We start from the raw sequence: 15,017 nt of genomic DNA on the forward strand, positions 1-15,017 counted from the left end.
AATCTTTATGCCTTAACACTAAGAAAGGATGGGGGCGGGATTGGTGGAGAAGACAGGAACCAAGAGAAAGGCAAAGAGAGCTCTTAGCCTAGGCTTAATACCTCATTGTGACTTGGCCCAAATGTGGATTCAATCTTGTAAATTTATTGAAGAAAACAATTCCATACATGGAGAAAGAAGGGGACTAGCCCCTGGGAGCTGTAGGGGTACCTGGGGAGAGTAAAATGGAAGAAGCCCCTGGACTTAATCAGGGGTCACTTGTAGAATTCATGTTCCTGCTCATCCTTCTTAATGACTGTTTTGTATGCCTTCTCAAAATCTTTGGCCAGCACAATGTATCGATTCTCACGAACAGCTAACATTCCACCCTGGAAGAACAGGGAACCTGGAGTTAATACATGAGTCTTCCTCAAAACACACCCACATCTCAGACATGTATATTTAAAGACGAAGGATGAAAATGCCTTCTCTTTCTCAGCACCCTCAGACCTGGAAAGGCCATGCTGACAGGTAAAAGGTGCCACAGTGCACAGAACTCTGGGTTTGGAATCAAGAAGATGAGTTCAAATATAGCCTTATACACTTACTAGCTACATGAACCTGGGCAAGTCACTAAACTTGTTAGCCTCAGTTTCCACAACTGTAAAAATGTGGATAATAATAGTAACTAGCCTGCAGGGCTGTTATAAGGATTAGAGATTATCTGTAAAGTATTTAGCACAGTACCCGTCATATAGTTGCCACTACATAAATGCTTTGGAGAAGAAAATGGCAAACTACTCTTATATCTTTGCCAAAAAACAAAACAAAAAACCCAAATGGGGTAATGAAAATCAGACACAACTAAAAAATTGAGCAACAAAAATATAAATGCTTATTCCCTCTCCACCTTGTCTTATTTTTGTATCCAACCCTGTACAAAACATAGCGAAAATGACTTTTAAATTACTGAGATAAGGGAAAATGGGGAAAAAACCAGGCGTAGTAGGTGATCTATACACATCTATTAAGGCAGAATAAGGGTTTTGATGGGGAGAAAAATCACTCACCTCCTGACAGATAGAATTAATATCAGCTCCAGAAATCTTATCTGGGCGGGCTACATCTATGGGAGGAAGAGTCAAGGAAATGGTTCTTTGAAGAACATAGAGGCGGGTAACTGGTCTCTAGTTGGAAAACCAGGGACTGCCCTTCACCTCCATTTTCTCCATGTAGAATATAAGGCATAGTGGTAAAGACTAGGTGACTTTTTACCACTGGGGGATGGCAAGTTGGGGTGAAGGTAGGGGAATAGGATGGTAGGGAATAGGATGGTACACAGGTAAAGAAAAAAGTTCCTCCCCATATCCGTCCTTAGAACAGGATACAATCTTCCAGATCAACCTCCTCCGAGAGGTTCATCTTGCTGGTGATAGTAGAAAAAATTAATCTTTTCTGTCGACGGTCAGGCAATGGAAACTCAATCTTACGGTCAAGCCGGCCAGGCCGGAGTAAGGCAGGATCCAGAGTGTCTGCCCGGTTTGTGGCCATGATCACCTGGTATTGGAGAAGACATCATGCCCTCTTATCCTCCAGACCCCTATCCTCCCAGAATTTCACATGGCCTCCCAACCACCTTTTTGGCCCTGCTCCAGTACCCTTTCTGTTTCCCACCCAATCCTCCAACCTTGACATTGACATTCTGGTCAAATCCATCCATCTGATTCAAAAGCTCAAGCAGGATCCTCTGAACCTCCCGGTCAGCTGGAAAGAAGGTCCCACAGTCAGTCCAAGAGCCCTCCTTCCTGGACTGGAGTCTGGGACCCAGCTCCTGGTCCAAGTTCAAAACCCATCCTCCCTCCCAACCTCCAGCAGCACATTTACTCACCCCCAGTTTGAGCATCAAATCGCTTGGTAGCAATGGCATCAATCTCATCAATGAAAATGATGGCAGGTGCATTCTCTTTGGCCAAGCGGAAAACATCCCGAACCATTCGAGGTCCCTCACCTAGGTACTTCTGCACAAATTCTGAACCCACAACCCTGATAAATGCAGCTGGGGGTAAGAAGGCACAAAATCACACCTTTTCCTCAGAAGCCTGAAATTCCCATCCTCCCCTGTGTTCCCCTATCACAGGAGAGGGGAAAACAAGTCTAGTAGTAGGTTCTGAATAGGGGGAAGGGAAATAAGCATTTATGAAGAACCTACTATGTGCTAGGCAGTGTGCTAAGTGCTTTACAAATATCGTAATTGGATCCTCACAGTAACCCTGTAGGGTAGTGGTGATTATTATCTCCATGTTACAGTGGAGGCAGAAGTTAAGTGATTCGCCCTGGATCATGCCGATATTTACTAATATCTAGGGCTGGATTTGAATTTAGGCCTTCCTCACTCCAAGCCTGGCACTCTATATATACACTGTGCCACCTATAACAACAGGAGCAGAAAAGAAAAATCTACTGGCCACAGAATTTACAGGGCTACCAGACAAGAACAAAGTATTTTTCACGTCTCTAAGTGCCTCCGGTCCAGAACTACTGAATCAGAGTCTGGCTAAAAGAAGAAGGGAGAAAGGAATCAGAAACTTAAAAACTCCTTTAAGGCAAGAACTGATTTTCCCCCTCTTCTGTACCACCCACCTCCCCACCCCCCAATACCCAGCATAAGTACCTAATAAATGCTTGTTGTCAAAATGAGGAGACAGTAAATCAAAGCGATGAACTCAAATAAAAGAATCCCATATTTGTGGACAAGGATCTCTCACCTGTTGTGTGATGGGCCACAGCCTTTGCCAACATAGTCTTTCCACAGCCTGGGGGCCCGTACATAAGGACTCCTCGTGGTGGGTCAATTCCAATCTGAAACCCCAGAGAAGAGCAAGTTAAGGAGTCCAAGCCAAGGTTCCAAATATGCACTTTACCCCTATTTCTATGCATTCTCCTCACCTGTTTATAGAGCTCAAAGTGGGTCAGCGGAAGTTCCACAGCCTCCCTCACCTCCTGCTTCTGAATATCCATGCCTCCGATATCAGCATACATGACATCAGGCTTCTGGTCTGGAGGGACACACGACCTTAAGACTTGGCCCTTCGTAGTCAGGACTCTGTTCTCTCAAGGCAGTACAAGGCAGAAAGACTTGACTCACCCGGAGAACTTGGGTCCGAATCTCAGGGCTTACCTGGGTCACCTGGGCAAGTTATTGAAACCTTCCCGAGTTACAGTTTCCTCCCTCTTTAAGAGGAGGGAGGGTGGACTACGTGGCCTTTTAAGTCTCCGTTAGCTCTAGATGGATGATCCTCGCCTAAGGTGGCAGGCTAAGTCAGATATCAGCAGGGGTAAGGGAGGCTTTTCTCCTCACCTGAGGTCAGCATCATGATGCTGCTATCAGCTTCTGGGGGCAGAACATCCACCAGAGCATTGCTGTGTTTGTGGAGGGCCACAGAAGCATTGGGTTTCAACAGCTCCCTGTCAATGGTGCTGAGAATCCGGACATAGTAATTAGAACCTGGAGAGAAAGGTAAGGAGGCAAGCGGGGAAAATGAGGCCCATCTTTGGCCCCTTCCCTCCCATGCACTTGCAAGCAGGGACTCACCCGCTGGGCAACAGGGTGAAGTCTCCCACTGGTACAACAAAGGCTTGAAATGGGACCCCTCCCCAAGGGGCATTGGGTCAGCTCAGGTCTCAGGAGAAGAAGGGCAGCCAACCTGATACTGAGGGGTCACTCTCAGCTCTAAAACTCTCCAACGGGAGGGTGCCTGGGCCTCAGTTTACCAGTGGTGGAGCCCACAATGGCTGTGTTCTGGTCCACGGCCTCCAGAAACTGCCCGATGACCAGGGGGATGCTCTGGATGCGCTTCACCTCCTCCTGAGCGTGCAGGAACTCCTTCTTCAGATTCTTCTGCTCATCCTTGATGTACTCCTCCTGCACCTCCAGGAACTCCAGCTCTTGCTGCAGTTTCTGTAGGGACCACCAAGGCGGCGGCGCTCTGAGCTACCACCCGGTGTGCGTGGCCCGGGGCCGGCGCTGGATACGCGCAGGGCGGCGGGCACCGAGGGCTTCCCCTCCCAGGGGGGCGGCCGGGGTCCCCGTGCTCACCTTGTAGCGGCTGTACAGGTCCTCTAGGTCCTCGGGCTCGGGCCCCAGGAAGGACAGGCCGGTCTGGGGCCGGGAGATGGACAGGGCCGGCAGCTCATCCTGAGGGCCGGGGAAGAGGAGCGAGGGCGGTCACCTGGGGTGCCGGCCCCGCTCCTCCGTGCCCTGGCGCCCCCAACCCGGCTTCCACCGCCCACCCCCTACCCCGTGCTCCCCCGCTGGGGCCGCCGAACCCACCCCCACCCCGGACCTGCGCCTTCTCCACTAGAATGCCGATCTCCTCCATGGCAAGCGGGCCGAACCTGGGCCTCCGCCGGAACTGCCTCAGTCATTGCTTCCGCCGCTGTTCCGTCACCGGAAGTCCAGCCCCTCCGCAAGGGCCTGTGGGAAGTGTAGTCCGCCTCCTGGGAGTCCGGAAGGCGTTCCTCCGCGGTCGGCGTTCCCACCACCCCCACCCGGATCAGTGCGCCCTCCCCAGCCTTCCGCACGGGGCTTTGGGAAGTAGAATCCGGACCCCCGACCTCTAGTTCCCCTCTCGCCCCACCCGCAGTTCTGGGGTCACCAGGAGGTGAGAAGAGGCTGTCGAAAAGTTCTACCGCCCCCTACGGAGGGGTAGGAAGGCGCATGCGCGACCCGGACCTCGAGGCTTCTTCGGAGTCGACGGGGGCCCCGCGGCCTACAGGCTGGAGCGAGGACCTAACTTTGAATCCCACCCCCGGCACTTTGTGGCGGGGCGACCCTGGGCAAGGCCCGAACCTCTCAAAGCCTCGGTTTCCTCCTCGGCCACGGGAGGATCCATGGCAGCCATTATTTCTCGCCCCACCGGTGGGTCGTTCGGCGAGCACCCGAGGAGCGCGGGCCCTGGGTTCCAATGCCGCGTCCGACACTTACTGTGTGTAGCGAAAAGGGCTTACTGCTGGGCCTACACCCCCTCCCCCCAGAACTCCGCGGGGTGCCTCCGAGGTTGTATTTCTTAATTTGATAATTGGACCGAGATAAAGCTTCCCCAGCCCAAGGGGCCCAGCGAGGTCCCTGGCCTCCCCCAGTGTACAGCAGACCTCCCGTGACTGCCCAGTGGGCAGCGCCTCCCCCATCCTCCCTCCCCGCTGCAGTGCCCCTGCCCCCTCCCCAGGGCTGGTGGGTGACTGCAAATTATTGCTACCCCCCCAGGGGTCACTGCTGATTACTGCTACCCCCCACCAGGGGTCACTGCTAATTACTGCTAACCCTCCCAGGAATCACTGCTAATTACTGCTAACCCCCAGGGGTCACTGCTAATTACTGCTACCCCTCCCAGGGGTCACTGCTAGTTACTGCCAACCCCCAGGGGTCACTGCTAATTACTGCTAACCCCCAGGGGTCACTGCTGATTACTGCTAACCCCAGGGGTCACTGCTAATTGCTGCTAACATCCCCCCCAATGGGTACTGCTAATTATTTCTACCCCCAGGGGTCACTGCCAATTACTGCTAACACCCCCCCCCCCAGGTGTCGATGAGGTGCTTGTGCTTGTACTTGGACCCAGTTTCTCCCTAGTCTCTGAAACACTGTCTCTGACAACCACTCCCCAGCGCAAGGACACTGTGCCTAGCAGTTACTCATGCTGGGCCCCAGCACCACCCTTATCTCTCTCCCTGGTGCAGCTACACAGAGCTGGACTGCTCAGGCCCCAGTCCTCAGATCATGTCTCTGGAAGCCTCCCAATTCCTTAGTAAGTTCCTGTCTTGTGAGAAAGCTTTCCCTTGTTGTAGCCCATTCTCTCATCTAGACAGAGGGAGAGGGGTGCCTTGCCCAGCCCAAGGAGTTTTGTCCTTGGCCAGCCCAAGGACTCTTCCTCCTGCCAGACTCCAAAGATCCATGCCTCTGTCATCTCCCTCCCTGTCCAGTATACTCCCTGTACTTTCCCTTCCATAGCCCCCAAAGACACCTGCACTTTTAGATTACCTCATCAATGTCCCTGGTATTCCTTTCCCATGCCCTTTTCCATATAAACCCTAGCTCCATCCTCAGATTCCTTAAGAATCCTTGCCTGCTGAAAAGCATAACAATAAATCTTTGCCACCTTGACTTGAAGAATGCTTGAGTCTGTGAATTCATTCCAGACTACTAGACCTGTACTCTGGTCTTTGAGGGGTCTCGGTCTCTGAGACCAAAACAGAGTCACTGCTAATTACTGCTAACCTCCCCCCAGGAATCACTGCTAATTACCACTAATATTAGTGGGTTTCCACTTTCCCTAGTCCAGGTGCATTACTCTTTGCTTCCCCTTCCCACTTCTGGACTCCTCCTTACTCCTTGTCCTTTGAAGGTGAGGAGGTCATGTGGGGGTGTATGTGTACCCCCACACCTGGCTCCTTCTCCCCTCTGACACCTCTCATTCTCTAGTATCCCGCTCAGAAACACTCTTGTGTCTGTCTCTCTCCCCCTCACCCTGGGGGCCCTCGAGCCCCTCTCTCCCTCTTCGGCATCCACAGGCAGCTCTGTGGACTGGCTGCGGATGAACCAGAAACGAGCCTTCAGAGGCAAGAGAAAATCGGGCCTCTGCTAAGTGAGAGACTGAGTCAGGAGGCCTCCCTGAGGAGGCCTGAGCATCAGGCCTGGATCGAAGAGGCGACCTTTGGGGACAGTCCACATCCTGGAGCTTAGGAAAGACACTTGTGGAGGAATAAAGCTCGCACACAGGATGATCCATCTCAGGGGGTGACGCTTCACAGAGGAAATAGTCCCTGAGGACAAGTGGGAATTTAGCCATGAAAGAAAGGGTGACCGGGGTAATGCCAGGCATGGAGAAGAGTACGGAGCCCATGCCTTTGACAAATGTGCCTCTTGATCCTCAGGACAACCATGGGAGGGAGTTGCTGTTCTAGCTGAGGAAACAGGCAGACAGGTTGAGTGAGGGCTTGAGCTTACACATGTGGCAAGTCTGTAAGGCTGGATTGAAACAGGTCTTCCTGACCCCCGGCGAAGTGCTCTGTGCATCTACCTGCTGCCCCGCTCCCCTTCCCTCCCCCCCCAAAAAAAAATCCGTATTCTGCATTTTTGGCCCAAACCTGTCAGACTAAACTTATTGATTAGATTATTTTAAGGCCCTCTGCTTAGAGAAGAGTAGAGCTCTGCACTGCTTTTGAAAATCTCCAGGGCTCAAACCTTAGTCTGGTTACAATGTATAGGGGCCACAAATAAAGACGAAATTTCAAGATCAAAATAGGAGTACAAAGTTCTTACAAGTAGTTTTGTTTCAGAGGCACAATAGCCCAATCCCTTGGTGAAGGCGAGGCCATATTCTTTTCCTTCTTTTGGGGGGGTGGGGCAAGGCAAACCTTGGGGCAAGGTAACTTGCCCAAGATCACACAGCTAATGTCAAGTGTGTGAGGCTGGATTTGAACTCAGGTCCTCCTGACTCTAAGGCTGGTGCTCCATCCATTGCTCCACCTAGCTGCCCCAGTAGTAGTTTTGTTTCCAACTGATTAGACCTTTTATAAGAATATAATCCAGTGCAGAACATTGTCAATTCATGTCAGACCAAGGACCTCAGACAAAGATATTAATATATATATGTGTATGTATGTGTGTGTGTGTGTGTGTGTGTGTATGTATATGTAATTCATATTTCTAAATATGGGGACCCTCGAGCCCCCTCTCTCCCTTTTCCACATCCACAGGCAGCTCTGTGGACTGGCTGCAGATGAACCAGAAACGAGCCGTCAGAGGCAAGAGAAAATCGGGCCTCTGCTAAGTGAGAGACTGAGTCAGGAGGCCTCCCTGAGGATGCCTGAGCACCAGGCCTGGGTCAAGGAGGCGACCTTTGGGGAGAATCCACATCCCGGAGCTTAGTTACTCAGCGTGCCGGCGCTGTGTAGGCCTCCAGGTGGTGCTCTCGCCCTAATAGAGTAGGTATTCTCTTTTTTGCTGGGGAGTGGTTCTCTTGGCTTTTCGTAATCCTTACTCAGTATGAAAGGAAATAACTTCTAGTGTTTGCCGTGCTTTCCCACTTTTTCATAAAGAAAACTTTATTTGGTACACATGGACAATTGTGAATATCATAGAATTGCCCAGTGTTTATCAGAACGCAGTCACATAAATTAGTTAGACCCTTGACTCTGTTACTTGCCAGCCGGTAAAGTAGTCTTATTCTCCTTTGAGTTTTTAGAAGATCCTTGTGGGTAGCCTCCATTTGAATTCTTGCTTTGGATTTGATAGAGGGAAGAACTGAGAATTCGGATTCATAGAGATAAGTTGTTAGAAATGGAATGAAAAGTTCTGGAGTCCATTTGGTAAGACTGGGAAATGCTTTTACAAGGGTTACAGTTTTGTAACTTTACTCATTGGATATCAAATCAAAATTGTCCCTGGACCCATCGAACAAGCTCCTTGTGTTTGTATGGTAGGAGCCCCAGGTCCAGCATATGGGCACAAAAATTACCAAAAAGCCTTTTTCCAAGTGGCTTCCATCACCCCCTCCCTCCACCTCTGCTCTCACAGAAACCTTAATTGCTTTTCCAACTTCAAGACACTTTTAAAGACTACACATTCACACTGTAGGTCAGAATGCCTTTAATGAAATCAAAAGTTAAAAAAAAAAACTCTAAAATTTCCCAGGGGCTGTTACAAGGAAGGCCTGAAATTTCCATTTTTTAGCATTTGCAGCTACTCCCATTTAAATCTGCACTGTCAGTCACCTTCCCCAAGGCAACAGACACTCTCTGAGGCTGGGGAGGAAGGCTTTCAAGACATACCCAAGAAATTTTTTTTAAAAAGTTAACAAAGTGAGAAACACAGAGTTGGAAGTGGGGAGGCGGGGAACGATTTAAAATGTCATCTAGTGCAATCCAGATGCAAGAATCTCTCTAGCATCTCTGATAACTGGTTATCCGGGTTTTAGCAAAATAACAAGAGTTAGCATTTATACAGGGCATCCCGTAAGTCTCAGTGTATTTTAAAAACTTTAATAGTTTTAAATTTTTATGGTTTGCAAAGTGCTTTACAGGTTAAGCACCTTGTCCATTTTCACATGTCTGAGGCTGGATTTAAACTCAGGTCTTGGCTTCAGGTGCAGCAGTCTATCCACTGCACCCCCTAGCTGTAGTTCACCTTCACTGATCGATGTGAAATTACTTTCCCTCTTCCAGTAACCAGATCACAATGCTGTAGAATGAAGACTATATTGGGGGTTTTCTTTAATCTCATTTTCATATTTCCTAGAAATATTAAGAAATAAATACTTCTTCTGTCTAAAAATCCCTTCCTGACATTGCCCTGTTTGAAAGCATGCAGAAGGCCAATAATAAAAGACCTTTCTTAGGGAAGCGAGCTGAGAGTAGAAAGCAGACTTTGTGCCAAGTATCTCTTGCCTGGTTAAGAATGTTGCCTTCCCATAGGGCATCTAGGTGGCGCAGTGGATGGAGCACTAGCCCTTGAGTCGGGGGGACCTGAGTTCAAATCCGGCCTCAGACACTTGACACTAGCTGTGTGATCCTGGGCAGGTCACTTAATCCCGATTGCCTTGGCTCCTTCCCCCCCCCCAAAAAAAAGAGAGAGAAAAGAATATTGCCTCCCCTTCACCAAGGGATTGGGCTATTGAGCCATCTGAAAACAGGCTCTTTTCCCATGCCTGAGAAAGAGTGGCCTTGAGGACTTACCTTTCTCCATACTGAAAAAGGAGATGATACTGAAACTGATAGTGTCTTTTCAATATCCGAGGGGAATGATCCAAGAAGGAGTGTTAACCTCCAACTATATTTCAATGTACTGTGATTTTTCTTCTGCAAGATTCCTATAAAATTAACCTCAGCTCATCTTGGGGGATGGAGGGAGAGGAAGGGAGAAGGAAACCATACCAGTCTGGACATTTCACTCCCTAGACTAGAAATGATTTGAATGTTAGGTTCATGTCAAATTGAATAAGATTTGTGCCTCAATCTCAAAACTACTAATATTTTTTTCTTTTACATCAATGACATTTTGGGATACAAAATGCTTTTCTAGTTAAACTTCTACCCTTTCTGGAGGAACATGGAATTGTACACAGTTTAGTAACAAGAAACTACCAAGTCTGAAACAACCTTTTTTTTTTTTTTTGGTTAGGCAATGGGGTTAAGTGACTTGCCCAGGGTCACACAGCTAGTAAGTGTTATGTGTCTGAGGCTGGATTTGAACTCAGGTCCTCCTGAATCCAGGGCCGGTGCTCTATCCACTGCGCCACCTCGCTGCCCCAGAAACAACCTTTTTTTAGATTGAAGGATGCTGCTCCATTGGGGTCAGAGGAAGCAGCGAGCTTTTCATGAAAGTAAATAGCAGTCCTGGCTGAAGAAAATGGCAACCCTCCACCCTGATATCTGTGGGAGAATGTGTGTGTGTGTGTGTGTGTGTGTGTGTGTGTGTGTGTGTGTGTGTGTGTTGGCAGAGATCTTGAAAATATAATGGGATTGCTGTGTTTACTCTGGGGGTCTGGCTGGGTCTCCACTATATATATATGGAGGTAGAGTCCTATAATTTCAGATTTACAGATGAGGGGACAGCTTCCAAGATGGCTAATTGGAGAGGGTACAAAACCCAAGATCAGTCTCTGCCAATAGCCTGGGCAGCACAGAGATGTGAGATCTCAGATCACTTAGTTGGACCTGGAGGCTCCCAAATGGTTCATGGGTCACTTAGCCAATAAACTTTTATTTAGCATCTGGTATGTGCCTATCACTAATAGTAAATGATGGGGTTGGGATCTGGGCCCCAGAAAGGAAAAACCCTGGACTTTCTCACGTGGCCAAATCTTTGGCATTAGCCTAAGGCTATAATCCCATCAACTGGCCTTTCATTGTGGCTACACCCAGTCTCCCAATTCTGTTAACCTAGCCTGGCCTTCCTTTGCCTTACCTCCCTTATGTATGGCCATTTCCCACCCTTAATCCTAGCTAGGCTCCATTCTCCCTTGGCCTTGAGGTCCAGGTCCCAGGAGTTCTGTTCACCCCAGTTTACTGGCCACTCCTAGGTCCCTCCCACAGTCTTTCTGTATATAAGGCCCACCTTGTCTCTATTAAGATGCCCTGATTCTTATAATCTAGCCACTATAGAAGCAGCTATAGCATGGGTCCCACTGACAATGGCCTTGGGCTCTAGGGCAACCTTTGCCTGGAAGCATCACCCAGGTTCAGCACATCCTGCTCAAGGGGATGAAGCTGGCCTCCAAACTTGGGGAAGCATGCTCTTTTCAATTTGTAGTTTTAACTGTTAATGATGAGATGTTGAGTCTCTGTGAAAAGTAATTTGGAAGTGCATGTAACAAAACTGAAGTCACCTGATTGGTAATGAGTTTGTGTCATGTTTCAAATTGGTGAACTTTCTGTGTCAGTTATGTCAAGCAACTTTTCATAATTTGGTTACCGCTAAAATAATTTAGCTATTGCTGGTTATTGTTTTAATGTGTAAACTAGCCAAAAAGCTTGTTTGGGTTATGTATGGCTTGCTGAGAATTTGCAAGTGTATAGAAATCTCTAATGATTGGCTTTTTACGCCAGGATAAATTTGGGTTTGAGATGTAAATCCTGGAAAAGTTTTTCCTTAACTGTGATTAGTAAAACTTACTGTTTGAGGTAAAAGCTCCTAGGATTTTATTTTGGGTCGTCTGATGGATCATAATCTGTCGATAATCAATAATCCACCATCTGAGAGAAATGCCACAAGCTACTCAGAGAAGGTGATACTGGTAGGATGTCAGCAGTGGGAAAAGCTGAGAGGCTAAGAATGGGAGCCTCCTGGCATAGTTTCCCTATTATGTTCCTGTGAAAAGGAATGTTTCTTACCTGGCTGTTCCTGAGTCTGGCTATGAGGTGGATTTGATACTGCGTGGTTGGAAAACTGAATTATCTGAATCCAAACAGAGCTATCCTCTCAAATTTGGGCCCTAAATCTAGTCCCTGCTTTATATCTGGGCCCTGCAGTTTTTTGTGTCAGATTTATGTCTTCTAGACTATGGGCCATTCACCTACAGTTGGTAGCAAACAGTGGGTACCAGCCAATATCCCCCTCATCATTCCCTGGATGCAGCCTGTTCTCGGTTCCAGTCAACCTCCTCTTTGGGACCTCCTGGGCAAACATTTGGGGGGGGGGGGGGAAAGATGGTGCCTGCCCTTAAGGAGCTTACAATCTAAAAGCACACAAAAGGAAGCTGTGAGGAGTGGGGGAAGGTACCCAGTGTGGGTTACCTGATGGATTCCAGTCCAAAGGACTGCAGCCAGGTGGGCAATGAAGGGGTGCTTGGCCTGGAGGAGTTCTTTGCTTCACCCTCTGGCTCTCCAAATCAAGGGAGGCAACATGAACAGATGGGGGTAGCACTTTTTTTTAAATACAAGAGGTCCCATTTCTGGATCTAATAGCCATGCTTCACATTTCCCAGGAATTCTAGGGCAGTGACTAACTAAATGGAATGGCAGAAATAAGACTGAAAGCTTGTCTTTCTTACCTCTTCAGTGATGGGGTGAGCTCAAGCAGAGATCTTCACCCCTCATCCCAAAGGGAATCTGACTCCCATTTGTCTGTAGACCCCAGCTCCTTGTCTCCCTCTGAAAGCCCTAGCCCCACCTTTTGGCCTCACTCAGATGCCTTCCAGTTCCCTTCATTATCTATTCCCACTGTCTATTCAATCTCTCAGACCTTCCAATCAGAATTCTTACCTACACCCTTTTCCCAGCCCCCTCCGCTGGACACCCAAAGTGATTTTATTATATATAAGATCCACCCTGGCCCCCATTCAGATGCTGAGAATCTCTCATGCCCTAAAGACTGAACTGTTGTCATGCCAGCTCATCCTTACATCCTTACAGTGTCACCTGGCCTATGTGTTTTATCACTAAGAAACTTTTCCTCTGGCTGGAAGAAGATTTGAGTTGAATTCATTCAGCCAGGGCTCGGCGTCACAATCTCGGGGGTTCCCAGCAGCACCCCACAAACCTCTAGACCTCTTCACATGGGGATAGTGGGCACAAACTTGGAGAGACTCAACAGGGAGGTATGTGAGTAAGGAATGTCCCTGAGGTAACTCATGGCTCTGGATGGGAGACTCTGAGATCTGAGCGTCATAAAAAGACAATAATACATCTCACCTGCTATGTGGAGCCACATCTGAGCCTCTCCACCCTCCTCATGGTAAAGCTGGAAGCTACCTTCAGGCTGCTTGATAGCCTTTTAGTGACAACAGAGATCTTAAATCTAGGGTCTTCAGAGACAGTCCAGTATTTCCCACCCCCCCCCTTAGCTGGGCACTGAGTCAACTGTAGCTCTCTCAGCAAAACACTTCTCAATCTGAAATCTCCAGTGCTACTAGGTCTGCTCACTTGGTTCTGAGGTATTTTCCCATTTCAGGTTATATTATATAACATTATATTTTAATATTATATTTTAATATTATATTTATAATATAATAATAAATATTGATATGTGATTATAAGATTTAATATTACATGATTAATTTTTGGAAACAGGAAAAAATCTTGACAATTTAGAGGCTTCAAGCAAAATAGTGATAAATAACAAATTACAAAGTAAGAGATATAAAGCCATTAGCAGGATCACCTAACAGGGCTCTTTTGTCTCTAAATAGTCTGACTTCTGCCAAAGAAAATGACCTTGAGGCATGTTCTTTTAGTGAAAGAATAATAGAGACTGCTTTATATTATATTACTTTATGCCATATTACATTACATTAATTAATCTCTCTTTTCTTCAAACTAATCTTTAAATTCTGTCTCCCATCTTTGACTAACTCTTGCCTCAATCCTAGGTCCCCTTTTGTGAAGTGACTCAGCCAGTGAGAAATTCACATTTGGTCGCCTATGATAGGTAATTTATAATCTTTCCATAGTGGACAAAATATTCTAGTGATCCTGGCTTCCTTTTCCGAGTCCACATGAGAGTCATAATAAGCAAATAAGTTTCTGGGAAACAAGTCACCTGGGTTGTCTTTCTCTGAGAGGCCACGGCCTCTCAGCTGTCTGCATTTCTGTCCTGCCAGTGAGGGGCTGCTTTTCTCCTCACACAAATATCTGTTTCCCTGCCCCCTTCCAATACATAAAAATGGCCAGCTAAGAAAAGGGAACTTTTTTACACTTGTTGTGCATTATGCAAAGAGACATAATGGAGACAGTGCAGAGAATGCACTGAAGTGGTCAGAGGGTAGGGGGTACTGACCTAGATGGTGTTAACTTCCTCAGTGCTCAGCAGTGAAACTTTTCCACTTCCTTGGACTTCTTGAGATTGCAAAGAATTAGAAACAAAACAGGATATCCTTACTTGGAAAATGGATTAAAAGAGAGAGAGAGAGAGAAAGAGAGAGAGAGAGAGAGAGAGAGAGAGAGAGTGTGTGTGTGTGTGTGTGTGTGTGCATGCGCCCCTACTTTCTCTCCTCTCACTCCCTTCTTAACCTCTTACAATCTGGCTTCCAACTGTTATAAAGATGACCTCAGACTCAGTTCCAAAGACTGGTGTCTCAGAGACTTATTAAAGAGGTTGAAGTGCGTCCTTTCGATTCTCCAGAGAAGCCAGCACACCTCCTGGGGAGAACAGAAATACCCACTTAGAAGGAGCCAGAGCAATCTTTATAGTTAGTAATTGCCTAACTCCTCCCTTCTGGATCAGGATTGGTCCTAATCCTTCTAGGTTACAATCTTCCTTATATGCCCCACCCCTAACATACATTATGTGCCTAGAATTGTGTTATCACTCCCCCCTTGGACAGAGAAGTTAGCCTGTCTTTGCTGATTTCTTATCTACTTAAGTGGAAACTTAACTCTTTCATTTCTCATAATCCTTACCTTTTTTTTTTTTAAGTAAAGATCTGGTTTCCACACCTTCCCAATTTCTTTATCCTCTAATCTCCTTAACATGATTTCACATTCTCCATCACTGGGGAAAGTCTCGCTGACACATAAGGTATCATCATCCTTATATTGCCAGA

The 15,017-nt window shown here is 47.5% G+C and overlaps 1 protein-coding gene across 2 annotated transcripts; it reads right to left on the reverse strand.

Moving 5' to 3' along the window:
* Positions 1-124: 124 nt before the first annotated feature.
* On the reverse strand, positions 125-4,659 carry PSMC4 (proteasome 26S subunit, ATPase 4). 2 transcript variants are annotated; one of them, XM_078146345.1, is made up of 11 exons: positions 4,375-4,659; positions 4,076-4,174; positions 3,751-3,937; positions 3,338-3,484; positions 2,926-3,035; positions 2,745-2,838; positions 1,868-2,035; positions 1,667-1,743; positions 1,368-1,536; positions 1,050-1,105; positions 125-368 (listed from the first exon to the last, which is right to left on the reverse strand). In XM_078146345.1, exons 1-11 carry the CDS (start codon positions 4,402-4,404, stop codon positions 255-257), a joined length of 1,251 nt encoding a protein of 416 aa, XP_078002471.1. In that variant the 5' UTR covers positions 4,405-4,659; the 3' UTR covers positions 125-254. The 2 variants fall into 2 exon arrangements, with proteins under 2 accessions (XP_078002471.1, XP_020833070.1); XM_020977411.2 differs by having other exon boundaries at positions 4,323-4,431.
* Positions 4,660-15,017: the final 10,358 nt, after the last annotated feature.

The sequence above is a fragment of the Phascolarctos cinereus genome, unplaced genomic scaffold, assembly GCF_003287225.1.
Source record: "Phascolarctos cinereus isolate Bilbo 61053 unplaced genomic scaffold, phaCin_HiC Scaffold_726;HRSCAF=1367, whole genome shotgun sequence".
In the NCBI taxonomy this organism is placed as follows: Eukaryota; Metazoa; Chordata; class Mammalia; order Diprotodontia; family Phascolarctidae; genus Phascolarctos; species Phascolarctos cinereus.